General features: G+C 42.0%; 1 protein-coding gene across 1 annotated transcript; it reads right to left on the reverse strand.

The window, feature by feature from the left end:
* Positions 1-496: 496 nt before the first annotated feature.
* On the reverse strand, positions 497-10,527 carry LOC140370082 (calpain-1 catalytic subunit-like). The gene is made up of 20 exons (XM_072457027.1): positions 10,307-10,527; positions 10,129-10,198; positions 9,882-10,000; positions 9,664-9,797; positions 9,415-9,589; positions 9,027-9,101; positions 8,877-8,962; positions 8,596-8,670; positions 8,356-8,516; positions 8,030-8,208; positions 7,748-7,956; positions 7,627-7,672; positions 7,485-7,547; positions 3,463-3,520; positions 3,338-3,399; positions 3,201-3,269; positions 3,047-3,125; positions 1,992-2,108; positions 984-1,036; positions 497-906 (listed from the first exon to the last, which is right to left on the reverse strand). Exons 1-20 carry the CDS (start codon positions 10,388-10,390, stop codon positions 880-882), a joined length of 1,941 nt encoding a protein of 646 aa, XP_072313128.1. The 5' UTR covers positions 10,391-10,527; the 3' UTR covers positions 497-879.
* Between the last annotated feature and the right edge of the window lie 8,382 nt (positions 10,528-18,909).

Raw genomic sequence — 18,909 nt, forward strand, 5'->3', positions numbered from 1 at the left:
CCAAAAGGGATGCGCTTATCGGCTCTGTTTTTCCGTTTCATTTTGTTTTTTCTGATTGTTTGATGCTCTTCTGGTTTCACCTGAATATTGGCCAAAAATAGTCTCTCTTTTCTGATTAAAATGTCTTTTGCCATTTTATGTAGTTTCACTGAAAATGATCATTTTTCTTCATGTTCTTTCTGTTTCTTTTTGTCAACAGTTTTTCCTTTCACTGTCCAAATCTGATGTGTTTTGTAATGCAAGACCTTAGATTGATGATATTCATGAATACAATTCCATTGTTGTTCTGTGGGAGCTACTGCTTCATCACAGTGATTAATCAACTTTTTCTCTGCATATTTTTGGAAGAGGTTCTTCATTTGTGTTGTTTGCTTTTTTGCTTCCTTTCCTTTCCTCCACCAATTCTGTCGAAGTTTAGTCTATACAGACTGCGAGAGGCGAGGATCGTTCTCAAGTTCTTTATTTGATGAAAACAGGGAAAAACAGGCAAAACAGCGGCATGTTGTTCGTCTTGCAGCTGAGATTCGACTCTTCACAAGATTTAGCTGTGTTTTATATCGCTGTTGCTTGGGTCTGATAAAAATGGCCTGACCTTCGCTACGACGTCCGCTTTAAGATTGTTTAGACTAGTCCACAGATAATCAGAAAATACACAGAATAGTTAAAATACACCGAATAGTTCATTGTGACCCATATGCAGCAAGATCGTCTTGACTCATGATAAATAAACAATAATTTGATCAATATCCACACTCGCATCTGGATAACATACAGTGTTTATTGCCATGGCTTATGGAAAATCATTACAAATAAAATGTCCCATTCTCTCTCTTTCTCAGGGTCTGCTCTCTGGCATTGACCACAAGGATCATGTGCGGTTCAGGTGTACATGGAGACATACAACCACTGCACAAAAGAGATCATTTAAAGACATTAACACAAAGATTACTTTGATACAACATTAAATACAATACATTACACACCTCTGACTCTCGAAGGGTCATTTTCATTCCACTGGACAATTTATTGAAAATTTCTAGGAAAAAAATAAATTGAAGGTGGAGAAAAATAATTGGGCAATGAGAGAATTACAGATGACATCACATATATATATATATATATATATATATATATATATATATATATATATATATATATATATATATGTATATATATATATATATGCTCAAAAATATTTGAACCTGGACACAATCTTCATGATTCATGCATGCCACCACATTGGATTTGAAATGAAACATAACCTTAAGTAAAATGTTACTTTTCAATATTGTGTTTAGAATCCTTTGCAGGCAATGGAACCCATGGACATCTGTAAACGCTGGGTTTCCTCCTTTGTGGCGCTTTGCCAGGCCTTTACTGCAGCTGTCTTCAATTGTTTCTTGTTTGAGGGTCTTTCTGCCTTAAGTTTTGTCTTGAGCAAATGCAAGCGCCACACCTGGAATCAACTCCAGCCCTTTTTAACTGCTTAATTGATAGCAGGTTATCGAGAGAAGAGCTCATGCAGCCTTGTTATTTATGTATTTATGTGCAGCCTTTTGAGTCAATTGTCCAATTACTTTTGGTCCCTTGAAAAAGAGGCGGCTACATTTTAAAGAGCTGCTATTCCCTCTCTCTTTATGTAGGTTAAGTTCAATAATTTGATCATTTGTGTTTGCCTCTCTCTCAGATTTAATTACGTTTTCTCATTTCAGTGGTCCACCCTTTGAAAATATGTTTTGTCCTACAAGTTACATTAACTTCAAATTATAAATCAGGTATTATACCCTGACAGTTCTCAGACGTTTCCTAAAATACTTTTTATTTAGGCTACTCTTGGGCCACTACTTTGTACTTTTAATAGAGCAATATTATTTGGACTTTTTGGTTATAGTCCCTCAAAATACCCTGAAATGTGCTTTACCTGCCACTGGAGAAAGCCCACACCACTGTTTTGCAACTCAAACTCATCATCAAATTCAGTTAATACTCACTTGTCATACACTCGAAGCGAAGCACCAGACTGATGAAGTTTTCCAGACTGATGTAACCTGAAGAGCCTCCATAGCGCACTGCCATTAGTTTGAGCATCTCATCGCTCACCGTCATCCCTATTTGCAGTAAAACATGGCATCGCACTGGTTATAGTATAGTATGGAATGGAGATAATGTAAGATATTTTCTCAACTTTATTATAAATTTGACTGTTTGTTTTTGTAAGATTTAGCACATAAAGTTGGCATTAATTCAGTCACGGCTGGTTTCTGCTCTGGAATGCAAACCACAAAAAGAGAGGACAATATTTCCTACATTCTGGTGAATCTTAACAGCTCTGGAGCAGCTCAAGTGTGTGCATATTTTTAATAAACAAACATGGCGGTAGTATAGTTTGAGAGTCAATGTAAGATTAATAAATACATACAAAGCATATGCATAAATAGAATGCACCAACTAGAAGATTATCAAATCAATGGACCTACGTTTATGTATTAAATATTAATATTATTAGCTCAAGCCATACAATGGCAAGAGCTCTTAACTGATAAAACAATTATGATTGTTATTATCAGTTTCTTTAAATCAGTGACATTTATAACTGTTTATCAGTTGAATCCTCTCATTGTTATTGCCTATAGGTAGAGGTGACGTCTGTATTCTGGTGAACTTTAGAGCAGTACTATTTTATCATTGCTTTTATCAGCAAAAAATATATATCATTATATTTCCTGGTAGAACATGAGCAGTGGATGTGACATAAGTGGATGTGACATAACTGTTACCTAGCAACCATACATAAAACAAGGGCCAAAGATTGTCTGATTTACTTATTTAACAAAAGAAAATATTTTACTTTTCGTTAATTTTGTTAAATGAACTGTTGTTACTTGCATGTTAATGGACAGAATGTTATGCATTGATGATATTGTATTTTTAGTGCTACTTCCTGTATTTTTTTTCCAACTTTTCCTCCCAAACTGCCACTTGACTGGTGTCATGATAAATAATGCAAATCCCTTCAAACCATGTCATCTGCACTTTAAAATATTACCTGTAGCCATGATAGCATTCCTTAGCTCACTCGTGGACAGTGTCCCGGACTGTGAAACAGCAGTGCGGGAGAAAATGTCCTGATTGAACACAATATATCTGTCATAAACCTAATTGTGAGGTGCAAACTTTAAATGTTCTTATTTCTTTTTTACCTTGAATGTGGTGACTTTTCCCCATAAGCGAACTAATTCTTCATTGTTAAGTTTTCCGGTTATAGACGACTTGTTATTGTGTTAAGGCATTTGAAAATTATACTCATTATATTCATTATTTGGATACAAAAGGATACATCCATGAGTGCGACCATGCTGCGACAGGCATCATCACTGAAGCCGCCAGACTTCAAGTCTCCTGGAAAAACAAATTGCTTTTATTATTTCTGGGAGATCAGTAACTTACTTTTAGATTTTATACCTTTGAGGATGTTTTCATTCAGCAGCTTCTGGAGCTGCTCTGCATCCACCTCCTCGTACTAAAACACATTTTGCTTTGTTAACCTGTTACCATCCACCTATTTCGCCCTGTGCACAATGGTTGAACATACCCAAATGGCATTGCTTATTAAAAGAGGATCTTACAGCCCACATGCAAGTGTGATGCATCATTAGAAAGCTTAGGCCTTCTAGTTTTTGCAGATGTGCAGATGAACACTGTCAGGGCTTCAGAACTTACACTACAGAAGCACAAATATAAACAAAACATCCTTTTTTTTAGTCTCGCTTGAATATTGTCAATTTGTAATGGTCCTGAGCAGGACATACTTCATTGTGTGATTATGCTGTTCACTGTACATGCTGTTTATCTTGTTGACAACAACTGTGTAAAGTTTCAGATCTCTAGGAACAGGCATTTTGGTGCTGTTGACCTTTTTGTATCAAAAAGTATATTCGGAACAAGTGATCAAATATGTGCCAACTGTGCCAAACTGTTTTATTACAATTTTAGCTCCTCTATGATCAGAAAACATACATTTTGATGTTTTGTAGGCCACTAATACCTATTATAACTGCTAAAAACTATGTATGTGAAAATGTGTAAATATGAGTTTACCCATGAATTTCCCATATCGAAGTGAAAAAAATAAAATAAAATAAAAAAAATTATTTTTTTATTTTTGTATTGGTATAATAATACATATATCTAACAAAATGCGTGTCCAAAAAGCTAATAAAATCAGAAAACGTGATGCGTGAAATCTAGTCGCCAAATGCCGAAAAATCTAGGCTCTTTACAGCCTTACGCACGAGAATACAGAGGATTCTGTGTGTGGGACCCCTAAGTCCCGCCCCGCTTTCTAAAGCTATTCTTATTGGCTAGAATAATATGTCAATCAAAGTCCGCTAAGTCAATGCTGACGTTAGCTATGTGGCTAAAAACACGTTAGCTTCGCGCGTCGGAAGCGCCACATTTTTTTCTGGAGGCTGTAGAGAACAAACCCGTAGACAGAAAAATTCGGTGATTAGGTAAAATTAGGTAACAGTCTGAAGAAAAGATCGATGCCAAACACAATCTTATAAGTCAAACAGGTCATTTGTTATGGACGGAGAAATGCGCCGGACGAGCCTTAATCGTGACTATCGTCAAAGAATAAAACTTTGTTTACTTGACAATATCTCAAAATTGGATAACTTCAGGAAAAATACAAGTGGATATTGTTTTTCAATGGTTCCTTACGGACAGACTGAGTACAAGGATGTACAGAATTAAAGCCGTTTCGTCCATCATAAACAGCAAACAGGTAGGACATGTGTTTGTAAAAGGTGAGACTTTCTCACAAACTATTGGCAATTGCTTCTTGGGGCCTATTATTCAATGTAAATCAATGGCATATTCGTTTTGTTGAGAAAATAAGCTTCAAGATGATGTATAGCTTGCTGGTATGGACCACGGAAATAAAAGTGATGATGATGAAGAGAATATTTGAGATATGGAAAATGCGCGCTGGCGCGCAGGTGGATGGTATAAGGTTAAACAAATGTGTTGGAGTAAAAAGTCAGTATTAAGCCTTTATTGAAACTATAATATGTGATTTTAAATCTTGACTCGTCTCTAGAAGTGTAGTTGACGACATTATTCGTTAACTTGGGTTCGGGAGCAGGATCACGCCTCAACCTCTTCTCCAGCAACCACACCTCTTCTCTTTAACCACGCCTCTAATTACCCAGAAGGCCTATATATATACAGGCCAATCCCAGCATCTCCTGTCGTCTCTGCTCTCTCGACAGAGAGACAGTCAGCCAGAGCGTTCGCTTGAACAAATCATTTCTGTCGTGTCTCCAGTAGCACGTTCTCCAGAGGACCCGCCAACGCAGGTCTGTTATGCGTGCTCCCTTGCGCGTCTCCACGCGGGCGAACGTTGGAGACCAGATTGCGCCAGGCCTGTGGCGGGCCGAAACCAAAGGGGGACTTCTTTCAGACCTACAATGATAAATACACACTTTTCGCCAGCCTGCGCACTTCCTGGTTCCATCGCTCCACGGGCCGCAGCTCGACCTCTCAGCACCCTCTGGTGGCGGGAGACAAGTTGTACAACTCAATTCAACACATTAAACAATGTTCATAGGGACTTGGCAACGTCCCAGCATCCTGTGTCCTTAACGATGTTGAGTTCAAAAGCTCCCTATTTTCTCAATCTTTCTCATCTAATCATTTCTCTCATCCCCTTCTTTGCAGTTGCACTCAACTCCCTCGAAAGGCATTGCTCTATCACTCCTCTGTACCTACTGCTACATCCTACTGCTACATCCTACTGCTACATCCTACTGCTACATCCTACTGCTACATCCTAATGCTACAACCTACAGCTACAACCTACAGCTACAACCTACAGCTAAAGCCAAGTTACCTAACGTAACTGTAGTCATACAAGTACGCGTGTAGCTTTGCTACTAGCACACATGACACCGGACAGGCTCTAACCACAGGGCCTCGAGGCTAGCCCTCAAACACCCATGTACCTATTAATGTACCATCTTCAGCGCGCTGGCTCTTTACCATTTATTATCATTCTGGCTTAAGCTATTCTATCTATTCGCCCTCCGTTCATGCTTACTTATACTACACTATTCCGACAGTTGCCAACCAGTTGTTCATACTCTTCTCACGTGAACTCTCAGCTTCCTTTTCTTTTCTCATGTAACCTTCACACCTCGTAGGCTCACAATTTATGCTTTCACTAAAAAGCTACCATCTATCACGTCACATTCAGCTGTCTGGCTTCACTGCCACATGCTAGCCACAGGCATCTTTGGAGATTCTATTTCTTGCTTTCCGGCAGGTTCTCATCTTCACATTTGCATACTACCTTAAGTCTAATTTTTTCCCAGCTCTTGCTTTTCACGCTACCTCATCTTACCATGTTCGCCTTGCCTTCTCACACATGCTCACATCGCCTTGGGGCCTCTGCTTTATTCCACGGCAGCGCCGCTCATGCTCTCTCTCACCCCTCATCCTATTCATTACCATTACGCCGACTCATGCTAGCATACTACTCCATCCCATGCCACGCCTCGCTGCTCCAATTCCCTCCACTCGCTTGCCCAGAGCCCCGCCGGCAGCCATGCTCACTTAGAGCCCCGCCGGCAGCCACGCTTGCTCCAAGCACGAACCAGCAGCCACGCTCGCCCCTACGCACCAGACAGTCCTCAAGCGCTTAGTCTCCTCTACCAGGCATTTACATCCTCCCACAGAATTATACCCCACTATCGTTCCGGACATTCTTTGGGGGTTCGATCAGTATGAAGGCACTTATTCAACACCTCTCTAGTAGATCAATAAGGGATATTCTACTATGCCGCACCTCATAATACTCTAGACTCTCAGTCTATTCCCCTCTATCAATCCTTCACCCGCATTGCATATACTCAAGTCACCGTAATCGACCAACTCCTACTCTCGGTTCACCGTCCCAAATCCGACGCTCTACACCGAACTTCAACATACACCAGTATTAATCCTCGTCCCGGTAATGGAAAGACTGCTTTATTCCATCCTGGATAGTCAAGTGTCCTTGACTATCCAGCTCCCCTTCCCTCGTGCCACTCAGTAACATTATTTTCAGCCAGGCTTACGTCGAGATCCAGATCATCTTCCTTCATTTTAAATCATCTTTGGGGGTTCTGAATCGGCTGGGCTGATTACCTGAGACAGAACCCCCATCCTGAGTCTCTACCCAGCCAACTATCATCAATCCATCATCGCTCCATCATCGATCCTTCATCACTATTATCAAAAAACATTCTTTTGTATTCCATTGTTGTGGCGTGGTCCTTGCTAGTGAACGACATTGAATGGTTTTCAGGGACTCGTCAGAAATGTGAAAATGTATAGAACAAATCACAAACTCCACAGCCACAGAATACTGAATTGTTCTTGCAAAATGGCTTTTGTGCCTTGTGCAAACTTTATTTTATCATGTTTTTGTTGTCTGTGAATACCTTTTCAGAAAACTGCCGCAATATTGTTCTTTTGTTGTCATCATTTGTGTCATCTTTGGAATTCTGGAAAATATTACATCATTATTATTAATATTTCACAGATTTAAATTAAAATGCAGAAAAATATGAACAGTTTTCTGACCTCTGCACGCTCCACAGGATTGTAATCATGGCCACCGGATCTTTCACTGCCAAGAAATAAACAAAGTGTCATTAGTTTGTGTCCTATTACTTTGACTTTGTTTAACTCCAAATGGACTGACTGGACGTGTGTTTCAGATTTAGAGACGATGGTCAGCAGAAAAGATGCAGTATCATTGGGGTCATATGTAGATGGTACAATGAGGTACTCCCCAGGCATTAGCGACACAAACTCCATCACCTCTCGAGCATTCTTGTATGTTTTGCTTTGGGCCACAGGATTGTTGGAAGCAAAGAAAGAAGCTAGAAACTTCCCTTCCACCCCCAACAACTAGAACATCAACAAGAAGACATTTAGTCCTATTTTATTTTGCATTATTGTTCTAAAAATAACAGTTACTTACTGCATCTGGCACAGCAAAAATGGAAAATCCAATATGTAGGTTTTTCACCAGTCGCCTGTTCCTCTTATCGGGCTTTTGCATAAGTGACACCAGCATATTTTTTTCTCCTTGGCTCTGAGCACATTTTTCAAACAGCTGGTCAATCTTCACACGATATTGTGGATTTAACCAGAAGCTATCTGCAAAACAGAAGACTATAAATACTACTTAAGAATAAGTAATCTGACTAAGTGTGTACTATTTACAAGTAACGAGTGAGATGAGCAACTCTCAGTCTTATTTAGGCACAATTGAAACTAGAGATACATTTGAGTATGTAACAGTACCCCTGTTGTTCAAGCACCCTCCAGCAGTAGTGCCTGCCACCCATCGGCCCTCATAGAAGGACGTTTTCCAGTGACAAATGGAGCTTCCATCCAGAAACTCAGGACACATGCAGCAGATGTCCAGGTCTGTGTAGAACTTACTGAAGTCCTCCAAAGTCATCCTTTAACAGCAGAAGTTTTTGTGTTTACACAAAACAGGTAATGGCAATAGTTTGTTTCAATATCAAATGCAATGTTTACCAAAACTCCCCATTATCAGCTACAGCAAGACATATGTCACGTTCTTGAGGGCTCACTGTTTGCCACAGAGGTGACCTGTAAAGATATTGTAAAAATACTGTGGGTTCAAAAACTTTTTATATGATTTCTGATGTAAAAATGAATTATAACTGCACAGTTACCAATGCAAATCCATGCTTATACTGCAATATTTGCTAAATTAACTCAGGTCATATTAACTATGTACGTCTTAATGGCTTACACATGTTTACACATCACAGAAGAAGATATCTCTTTTTTACCGATCACTCCAGTCCCCTATCCATTCTCCTTTGCCCCATGGGTTAAACAGACGTACCAGCCTCACAAGCTGCCCCCGGCTCATCATCTGATAAACACATTGACATATATTCAAAATATAACACATGACATATTTAAAATTCCTTCAGTACCTGTTTGACTCCGGTCACTGTATAGGCATGGCCTTCTACCACTCCGTTGGGCAGGACCGTGTTCTCAGATGTGGCCTGTGGAACATTGTTAAAAATAATAGAAGAACATAAGAGAAATGGCTGTTTGGAAAATATGCTGTTTGTGGTATGTAGAACAAAAATTGCATTTCATAATTTTATTTCAGCGCTGACCACGCCCATTGTGACCACAACCCATAATTATGGCTTTACTGTGCTGTGTTTGAATTTATAGTTTGTTTTATTTTACTTGTTTGATCAAAACATTTCTATATCGATATTGTAATATATGTGTGCTATCATTATCTCGGCCTATGATTAGTTTGATTTCTTGCTGTGTTTAGGCTCCAGTGAAAATGGCTCAGTTTACCCCTGGTGCAGTTCCACATCCCATCAGAGCCCGGGACAGTCCTGCTCGGGACATGAGCTCCCACAGGTTTGGAGGAGGGCTGGACAACTCTACACAAACGTGAACTCCACCAGTGAAGTCCACGAGAGCCTCGGCAGGGGTCCCTGCATTCATGTCTGAGTAGGAACCGCACACTCTGAAATTAACACAGATATAATTCCAGGGACAGTTCCTCTAAAACAAATTAGATTTACCCAAAAAAATCCATACTTTGCATAGGCTTTTTCCAACAGAGCGGGCCAGAACTCTGTGGGGTCTTTGGAGTGGACAAAGATAAGCCTGTTGTTAATTGTAGGAAGTTTGTCATCAATAACAACGTCCACCCACTTTCCAAATCTCCAGAACTGAGGGGAACCAGCAAAAGATTTGTATCAGTATTTTATTTATTTTTATTGAATTAAAAGTCACAAAAAATGTTTCTTCTTTACCTTGAAGTGGAACAAACCACAGTAGTTCTCATCAAACATCTGGTCCATTGGAACAACCTGAGCCATGATGGGCTTTTGCAAAGTCAGAGCTCCGATGGATGCCAGAAACCAACAATTCCCTAACGATAAATGTAATTTAAAAGCTCTCATCAAATAATAAATTAAAAATATTCACATAATGATAATGTTAAATAATACTATAAATTCATTTCTCACTCACCACAGAAGTAACCATATACACTCTTACCTACTATGCCTTGACCGAAATCAAATCTGGAGATCCCATCAACAACAAGACGTGGATTTGGAACCATTTTCTGAAAAGAGCGGTATATTAAAATAATGTAAATAGCCTTAAAAGCGTATTTTAAATGAAGCTATAGGTTGATTTCTCTGCTTTACCAAACTCTCATCATCACACTCACCGAAGGTCTGACCCACTGCACGCTTTTGAGGTCTGAGGCAGAAAGGATGGTGGGTCCGATGGATGTCTTGTCCGGGGGAAACATTTCGTCAATGTAGCGGATCTTCCGGATCAGACAGTACTGCTTAAGCTGCTGGTAGTCCTGGTTGAGGAACTTTTCAGGGGTATCAAGAGTTCCATAGCCATTTTTAGAGGACCGTGCATTTCAAATCAAATCAAATCAAATCAATTTATTTTTGTAAGGCCCAAAATCACAACAACAGTTGCCTCTGAGGGCCACAGGGAGAAATGAATCAACAATGTCTGTGGTGGCGATGGAGTCAGACAATGTCTGTGGTGGCGAGGGACAATGTCCCAGGGTCCTCTGTCCTTAGACTCTCCTTCTCGGCCAGGAAAAACTACAAAAAAAACCTCTTTGGGAAAAAAGCGTAGAAACCTGGAGGAGTTCCAGTGAAGGAGAGATCCGACTCTCACAGACGGACAGACGGACACGAGGAGACTGGAGCTGGACCCACTCTTCAGGCAGATGAGGGACCGTCTGAGTCGAGCTGGACCCACTCTTCAGGCAGATGAGGGACCGACTGAGGCGAACTGGACCCACTCTTCAGGCAGATGAGGGACCGTCGGAGTCGAGCTGGAACCACTCTTCAGGCAGATGAGGGACCGACTGAGGCGAGCTGGACCCACTCTTCAGGCAGATGAGGGACCGTCCACACAGGGCAGGGACCACTTCACCAGGGGAGGGGCATCTGGGTCCTCAGGTCCTCAGGAGTGAGAGAAAGAAAAGAAGGCGGTGAACAGTTTGCAAGTGGAATCAAAAAATAAATATTGTTTGATAGCATAAGTAGTCAGAAGAAGAAGAGGATAGTGCTCAAGCTGTCATACTTCCCCCAGCATAGTTACTCCTAGGGCAGCGTAGCTAAAGCTGTGGGTTTATGTTTCTGTTCCTAACTAGTCTGACCATAAGCGATTTCGAAGAGGAACGTTTTAAGCCTGGACTTAAATGAAGAGACTGTGTCAGCATATTTAACATGGGTCGGGAGCTGATTCCATAACACAGGGGCTTGGTAGCTAAACGCTCTACCTCCTTCAGTACTTTTAGAGACTCTTGGCACCACCAGAAGGCCGGCATTCTGAGAGCGAAGAGCTCTGTTTGGATGATATGGTTCTATAGCATCTTTGAGGTAGGATGGGGCCATGTCATTTATGGCTTTGTAGGTCAAGAGTAGAATTTTGAATTTGATTCTAGACTCGACGGGGAGCCAGTGAAGAGACTTCAGCACTGGCGTAATGTGCTCTCTTCTTTTTGTTCCTGTTAGTAATCTTGCTGCTGCATTTTGAACCAGTTGAAAGCTTTTTATGGAGCTTTTAGGACATGCTGCAAGCAGGGAGTTACAGTAGTCTAATCTAGTCGTTACAAATGCATGGATAAGTTTTTCGGCATCACTTTTAGGCAGGATTCTTCTGATTTTGGCTATGTTGCGCAAATGGAAATAGGCTGTTTTACAAGCTTGATTTATATGAGCTTTAAATGAGAGCTCCTGGTCAAATAAGACTCCAAGGTTTCTTACAGTAGAACTGGAGGCTACACTGACATTGTCCAGTGTGGCTATCTGCTCAGATAGAGAGTCTCGTAGATGCTTAGGGCCAAGCACAATGACCTCGGTTTTTTCAGGGTTAAGAAGCAGGTAGTTTAGTGTCATCCAGGTTTTTATCTCCTTCACACAAGTACTAATGTCATGCTTTCTGATAATGTTGCCTAATGGCAGCATATAAAGAGTAAACAGAATTGGACCGAGTACCGAACCCTGTGGCACACCGTAAATTACTTTAGAGCATGGTGAGGAGCTCTTGTTTACATTAACAAATTGGAACCTATCAGATAGATAGGATTTAAACCAGCTGAGGGCTGTTCCTCCAACACCTACATCACATTCTAACCTCTGCAGTAGAATGTTGTGGTCGATGGTGTCAAACGCTGCGCTGAGGTCCAACAGAACCAGGATTGAGACCAGTCCATCGTCAGCGGCTAATAACAAATCATTTGTGACTTTAACTAGTGCAGTTTCAGTGCTGTGGTGGGCTCTGAACCCTGACTGGAAAACTTCAAATAAGTTATTGTCCTGCAGGTGGCGACAAAGCTGTTTTACTACAACTTTTTCAAGGATTTTAGAGACGAAGGGAAGATTTGAAATATGTCTGTAGTTTACCAATAGGTCGGGATCTAGATTAGGCTTTTTCAGAAGAGGTTTAATGACTGCATGTTTGAAGGACTGTGGAACATAGCCACTTTCGAGTGAAGTATTTATTATATTAAGAATAGGGTCTATAATTAGGGGAAGAATGTCTTTGAGGAGTCTGCTTGGAATGGGGTCTAGGACACAAGTTGAGCTTTTAGAGGACATAATGGCTGAAGTTATCTCTGCTTGATCAACAGCTGTGAACCTTTCTAAGTTTACACGTGGATTTATATGGGACGTTAGATTTACAGCTTGGGCTAGTTCAGGGCGAATAGCGGGGGTAATTTCATCTAATTTGTCTCTGATTGTTTTTATTTTATTGTTAAAAAATAGGAGGAAATCATCAGAGCTAAGTGTAGCTGGGATTGAGGGCTCTACTGTACTGTGACAGTTTGTTAGCCTAGCTACAGTGCTGAAAAGGAATTTAGTGTTACTTTTGTTGACTTCTATTAGATTTGAATAATATCTGATTTGGGCCTTACGCAGAGCCTGCTTATAGGACAGCAGGCAACTTTTCCATGGTTTTAGGGATTCTTCGGTGTGAGAGCGACGAAATAATCCCTCTAACTTTCTAACTCTTTGTTTATGTGAACGCAGTTCTTGGTTGTACCATGGGGAGGCGCGCTTTGGCCTAATGACCTTCTGTTTTAACGGCGCGACAACGTCAAGAGCAGACTTCAGAGAATTCATGGTCAAGTCGACACATTGATCACTTAAACTGGGACTAAAGCTGTTCTCAGCAGGATCACATGACATGTCACTGAATATTGGCTCTATTATTTCTTTGAATTTTGAGATAGATTTTTCAGATATTGTCCTTTTCATTATAACTTTATTTTGTGGGACTGGATGATCTTTAAGAATAAACTGAAAGGTAATTAGGAAATGATCTGACAATATAGGGTTTTGAGGGAGGACAATGAGGTCACTAATCTCTGTTCCATACGTTAGGACAAGATCCAGAGTGTTCTTGAGAGTGTGAGTCGGTTTATTTACATTCTGAGTGAAACCAATGCTGTCTAACAAGGCGCTGAAGGCATTACTGAGAGAGTCATCACTCATGTTCACGTGAATATTAAAGTCTCCAACTATAACTATTTTATCCCAGGCTAACACTAAGTTTGATATAAAGTCAGAAAACTCTGTTAAAAACTCTGAGTAGGGACCAGGAGGTCGGTAGATAACTATGAACAAAACTCCTTTTTGGTTTTTCATATTTGGACATGTGATCGACAGCATAAGGCTTTCAAATGAGTGAAATGCATTGTTAGTTTTAGGGCTCATAAGTAGGCTTGAGTGTGAGATCACTGCCACACCACCACCTCGGCCTGTGCTCCTGGCAAAGTTAACATGGGTGGGTGGGGTGGACTCATTTAGTCTGACGTAGTCGTCTTGTTGAAGCCACGTTTCAGTTAGAGCTAGAAGATCTATGTTATAGTCACTAATTAATTCATTAACTAAGAGCGATTTGGAGGAAATTGCTCTAATGTTTAGCAGTCCACATTTTACGTGTTTATTCATTTGTGTATTTGTGTCATTTGTGATTGTTATTTTCCTTAAGTTATTTGGTCTGACGCCTGAAATATTTTGTCTGAGATGTGACTTTTTGGCATTATTTGTACGAGGAACACGAGGGACACACACAGTCTCTATCTGTCTTGAATCTGAACACTTCACATGTAACAGAACGGGCGAGAGTTCAGCGACAGAGGAGCGTCTTAAACTGCTGCTCTGCACCTGGGGCTCATCCCTAGATGGTCACTTAACACGACTAAGACTATCGGTCAAATTCCGAACTAATAGGGATGTACCCTCCGAAGTCGGATGGATGCCATCCCTGCGTATGAGCCCGGGCTTTCCCCAAAAACGCACTCCAGTTATCAATAAAGACAACGTTGTTTTGAGGGCACCATCTGGATAACCAGTTGTTGAATGCTGAGAGACGGCTGTACAATTCAGCATTGATCCGATTTGGCAGGGGACCAGAAAATATTACAGTGTCTGACATCGACTTCGCTAGGTCACACACCGCGGCTACTTGAACTTTGAGCACCTCTGATTGTCTCCGCCGGGCGTCGTTACCGCCTGCGTGAATCACGACTCGCCGGAAACGGGTCCTGCTCCGCTTTAAGATCCTAAGGTTTCCTTCGATGTCACCCATTCTGGCCCCCGGGTAACACCTAACGCTAGCAGCTGGCAGCTTCACGTCTCTAACAATAGAACTCCCGATTACAAGAGTTTCTCTCGTGTGTTCAGCGGGCGTGTGATCGCTGAGGGGAGAAAACCTATTATAGACGTGAAGCTCACGGCGCTCTGAGGTTCGGCGTTTAGCGCCTTGTCCCCTCCGAACTGTCACAAATTGGTCCCTATTCTGTTCCTTTTTATCCCATTTAGGATGCTCTGACATACACCTGGTACCGCCATGCTGCTATGCTGTCGATTCTGCGAGTAGTTTGAGTTGTCTTGTCTGGGCTGTCCTCTCAGGGAGTGGGCAAATTCAAAAGAGCATTTTTCCTTTATACTTGTTCTTGCATGTACACATGCCAAAATAAATTACGTCTGGAGACATGTGCGTGCAAGTTATATGAAGTTATTATGATCCACATAATAACCTAAGACTATGTTCATTTCTTTCTACTGTGGAAACAGAAAAAGTCATGCCAACACTTGTCCTCACCTTCTGTGAACCCTCACCACTGACATTTAAAAATTACAATACATTTAAACATACAATACTAGTTCAGGGTGACTGTGAATAGGTGTAAGTTGACGAACTGACAGGCTTGATGACACTTTGCTCTTGGCATTTTGCATGACAATTATTGTGTCATGTTTTAGAGAGGTTTAATATCAAGCCTTATAACTGAATATTTAAACTAGAAAATTGTATATAATGCCAGTTATCATATGTTGAAGACTCTAGTGTAGACTCTAAAGCCTTTTACTTTGTCATTCTAACTTTGAGTCTGACTCAGGGCCAATAAAACATTGTAGTAGAGGCTTGCCGGTGCATTTAAGCACACACACACACACACACACACACGGACAAGAAGACACAAAATGTATCATTTCATTTTTTTATCCATCATTGCATAATATTCTATCATCATTTGGACCTTTACAAAGCTCAAATGTTAGAATTAATAAATGCTTAAGTCCATTAATCCTTTGTGAGGCACTTGAGAAACGTGTAACTGACTTCCTGACGGATCGGAGGCAGTACGTGCGGCTGGGGAAGAATGTCTCAGACACATGGACTATCAGCACAGGAGCTCCACAGCCTTGGCCGTGCGCTCTAGAGCCTCCACGGCAGCCCAGCCAAATAGTTCTCCAGGAAGAACTGGAACACCCCTCAAGGTCTTCCTACTGGCCTCAGAGAGTGGAGACTGTGGCAGCCACACTTGGCGGCGAGCTTGCACTAACGTTGAGAGCAGACGCCCCAGTTCCCTTGACATGAGGGCGAAAGCCTGCAAGGAGGCGTCGACCAGCCCAAGGCTGTGTACTTTCTCCTCTGCTCTTCTCCCTGTACCCAAACTGCTGCTCCAGCCACGACTCCGTAAAACTAATCAAGTTTGCGGACGACACCACCCACATCGGGCTCATCTCGGACGGGGTTGAGTCTGTCTACAGGAGGGAGGTGGACCGGCTGGTGTCCTGGTGCAGCGGTAACAACCTGGAGTTCAACGCCCAGAAGACAGTGAAGATGATCGTGGACTTCAGGAAAGGCAAAGCCCCCCAGCCCCCCCTCACCATGACAGACTCCCCCATCACCACCGTGGACTCCCTCTGCTTTTTCGGCACTACCATCACCCGGGATCTCAAGTGAGGAATCACCATCCGCTCCCTCATCGGGAAGGCCCAACAGAGGATGTACTTCCTGAGGCAGCTGAGGAAAGCAAAGCTGCCAGAGCAGATGATGGTGCAGTTCTGCACGGCCATCATTGAGTTCATCCTCACCTCCTCCATCACCATGTGGTAGGTGTGGAGCCACAGCCAGGGACACACAGAGACTACAGCGCATTGTGCGCTCTGCTGAGAAGGTGATCGGCCGCGGGCTTCCATCTCTGCAGGACCTGTACGTCTCCAGGGCTCTGGGATGTGCAGGTCAGATCACAGCCGACCCTTTTAACCCTGGACACGGACTATTTGAGCCACTCCCGTCAGGCAGGAGGCTACGGTCCATCCGGACCAGAACCTCCCGTCACAAGAACAGTTTCTTTCCCTCTGCCGTTGGACTCATGAACAATGCCTAAGCACTTTGCACTCACTGCACTGTTCACTTTTTATTGCACTACATATTTTATTTATGTACATATCATGTCTATTTTTTACTTTACTTACCTATTTTTAATTTCCAGTAGCTTTTCATTATCCATTGTTTTTGTATTCATTGTTCAATGTTTGTTGTTTGTGTTGCACCGAACCACTAGGACAAGTTCCTATGTTTGTGAATCAAATGAAGCCTGCGTAAATTCAGCCTGGAAGACCTAACTCCATCCATCTACGTCAAGGCCTCCATGGAAGGACCCCTCTCCCCAGCGCCATCATCGCACTCAAGCGGGCGCCCGCCTGTCCGTCTGTGAGAGTCAGATCCCTCACTTCACCATGGACTCTCCCAGGTTTCTGCGCTTATCCCAAAGAGGTTATGCAGTTTTTCCCGGCCAAGAAGTAGGGTGAAAGGTCAGGGGGCGTCTGTACCATGGCCCTCGCACCTGCTCCTCATCCCAAATCAACGCTCTCAAGTGACTCCTCCCCGCTCCAATCAGCACCAGGCGGTCGCATTTAAGCCCTCAGGCAGATGGCTCGGCCGCTCAAACCGTACTGCGACCCACCACCTCCCCAGCTCCTCCTCTGCATTCCCCTCATCCGCTACCTTCTCTTCACATCTACCACCACCAGTCTCCAGGCTCCGGGGGAGACATCTAATACAAATAGATCATGGAGTGCCCATGATTGCAACGTCTTCCGCCGGGGTCTGAGCGCCAAATAACTCACGAATAAAGCTTGCTAAACAGTCCATTCTCGTGGTCTTTTTGTCTCTCCAGGGTGAAATGGCAATAAACCTTATTCTGATTCTGATTCTCCATGTTCTAACAATTGCTCCAACAGTTGCTCTTTTTTCACCAAGCTGCTTGCAAATTGCCTGTGGTTCTTTCCATCCTTGTGGAGGTCTACAGTTTTGTCTCTGGTGTCTTTTGACCGCTCTATGGTCTTGTCCATGGCAGTATTTGGAGTCTGACTCCACTTAATAAGTGGAGTAGAGGTGGACTTAGAAATACTTTTTTGCATTAATAACATACTCATAAATTATTCAAAAATCATACAATGTGATTTCTAGATGTCTTTTTTTAGATTCTGTCTCTCACAGTGGAAATGCACCTACGATAAACATTTAAGACCCCTCCATAATTTAATAATCATGGAGGAGTAATTAATTTCCAAGTGAGATTTCACCCTGCAAAATCAAAAGGAGTTCAAATACTTATTTCCTCACTGTATGTGCAAATGGCTACAAATAAAATAAATGGCAATTGTCTGAAATTGTAGCTACATCAAAGACCGTGCAAGGTATCAAAATAAGTAACTTTTGATACCCCACTCCTCAACACCATTTTCACACAATTTCAGCTTTTTCGGGCAACGCCCGAGGAGGAGTTCATAAAAGTACAAAGTTTAGAAAAAACTGCTGAGTGGTGCTTAGCAAATTTTGATTAAAAATGGCATTGGGTTGGGCGGACGGCCTTGCCGTAATTTACCTCTGCGCCAAATTTTGTCAATTTCTTATCTCGCAATGTATTCTTTGTACATTGGGGGACGCTGACGCCTCAGAATGTAGAGAGGCACGATTTTTAGAGGTGTGCAAATTTTCCTGACATTTTGTCAATGTTGGTGAAAAAAAGGGTTTTGTCCCGAGAAAAAAGAAAGAAAGAAGAATATTCCGATGTGAAAACATTGTTTCCCATTTTTCAAATATCATAAACTAAACGTTTTCGTAAAGTGCTAAAGCTTTCCTACATCATGGTGTGGGTTCCTGGTACACACACACAGCCTTACGGAAGTAATAGGACTCTCACCAGCTTGTGGCGCTCGGGCCTAATTAAAATGTGTGTTGGAAAAATGTTTAGCATATTTAAAAATACTACAGTGTAATATTTTATCACCTTTTAGGTTATTTATGTAATTCATTTCATGCATTTTACATTAGCATTAAACATAACTCCAAACATGTGTGTCTAATTAGGCCCGAGCGCCACAATCTGGCGAGAGGCCCATTAGTTCCGTAAGGCCGTGCGAAGCACGGCTGTGAAAGTGCGCACATGGTGCGCACGAAATCGAGCGCGAAGCGCTCGCCCACTTCCAACAC

The sequence above is a fragment of the Eucyclogobius newberryi genome, unplaced genomic scaffold (genome assembly GCF_026437365.1).
Source record: "Eucyclogobius newberryi isolate DKJ021-1_F unplaced genomic scaffold, fEucNew1.0.hap1 SCAF_21, whole genome shotgun sequence".
Taxonomy (NCBI): Eukaryota; Metazoa; Chordata; class Actinopteri; order Gobiiformes; family Gobiidae; genus Eucyclogobius; species Eucyclogobius newberryi.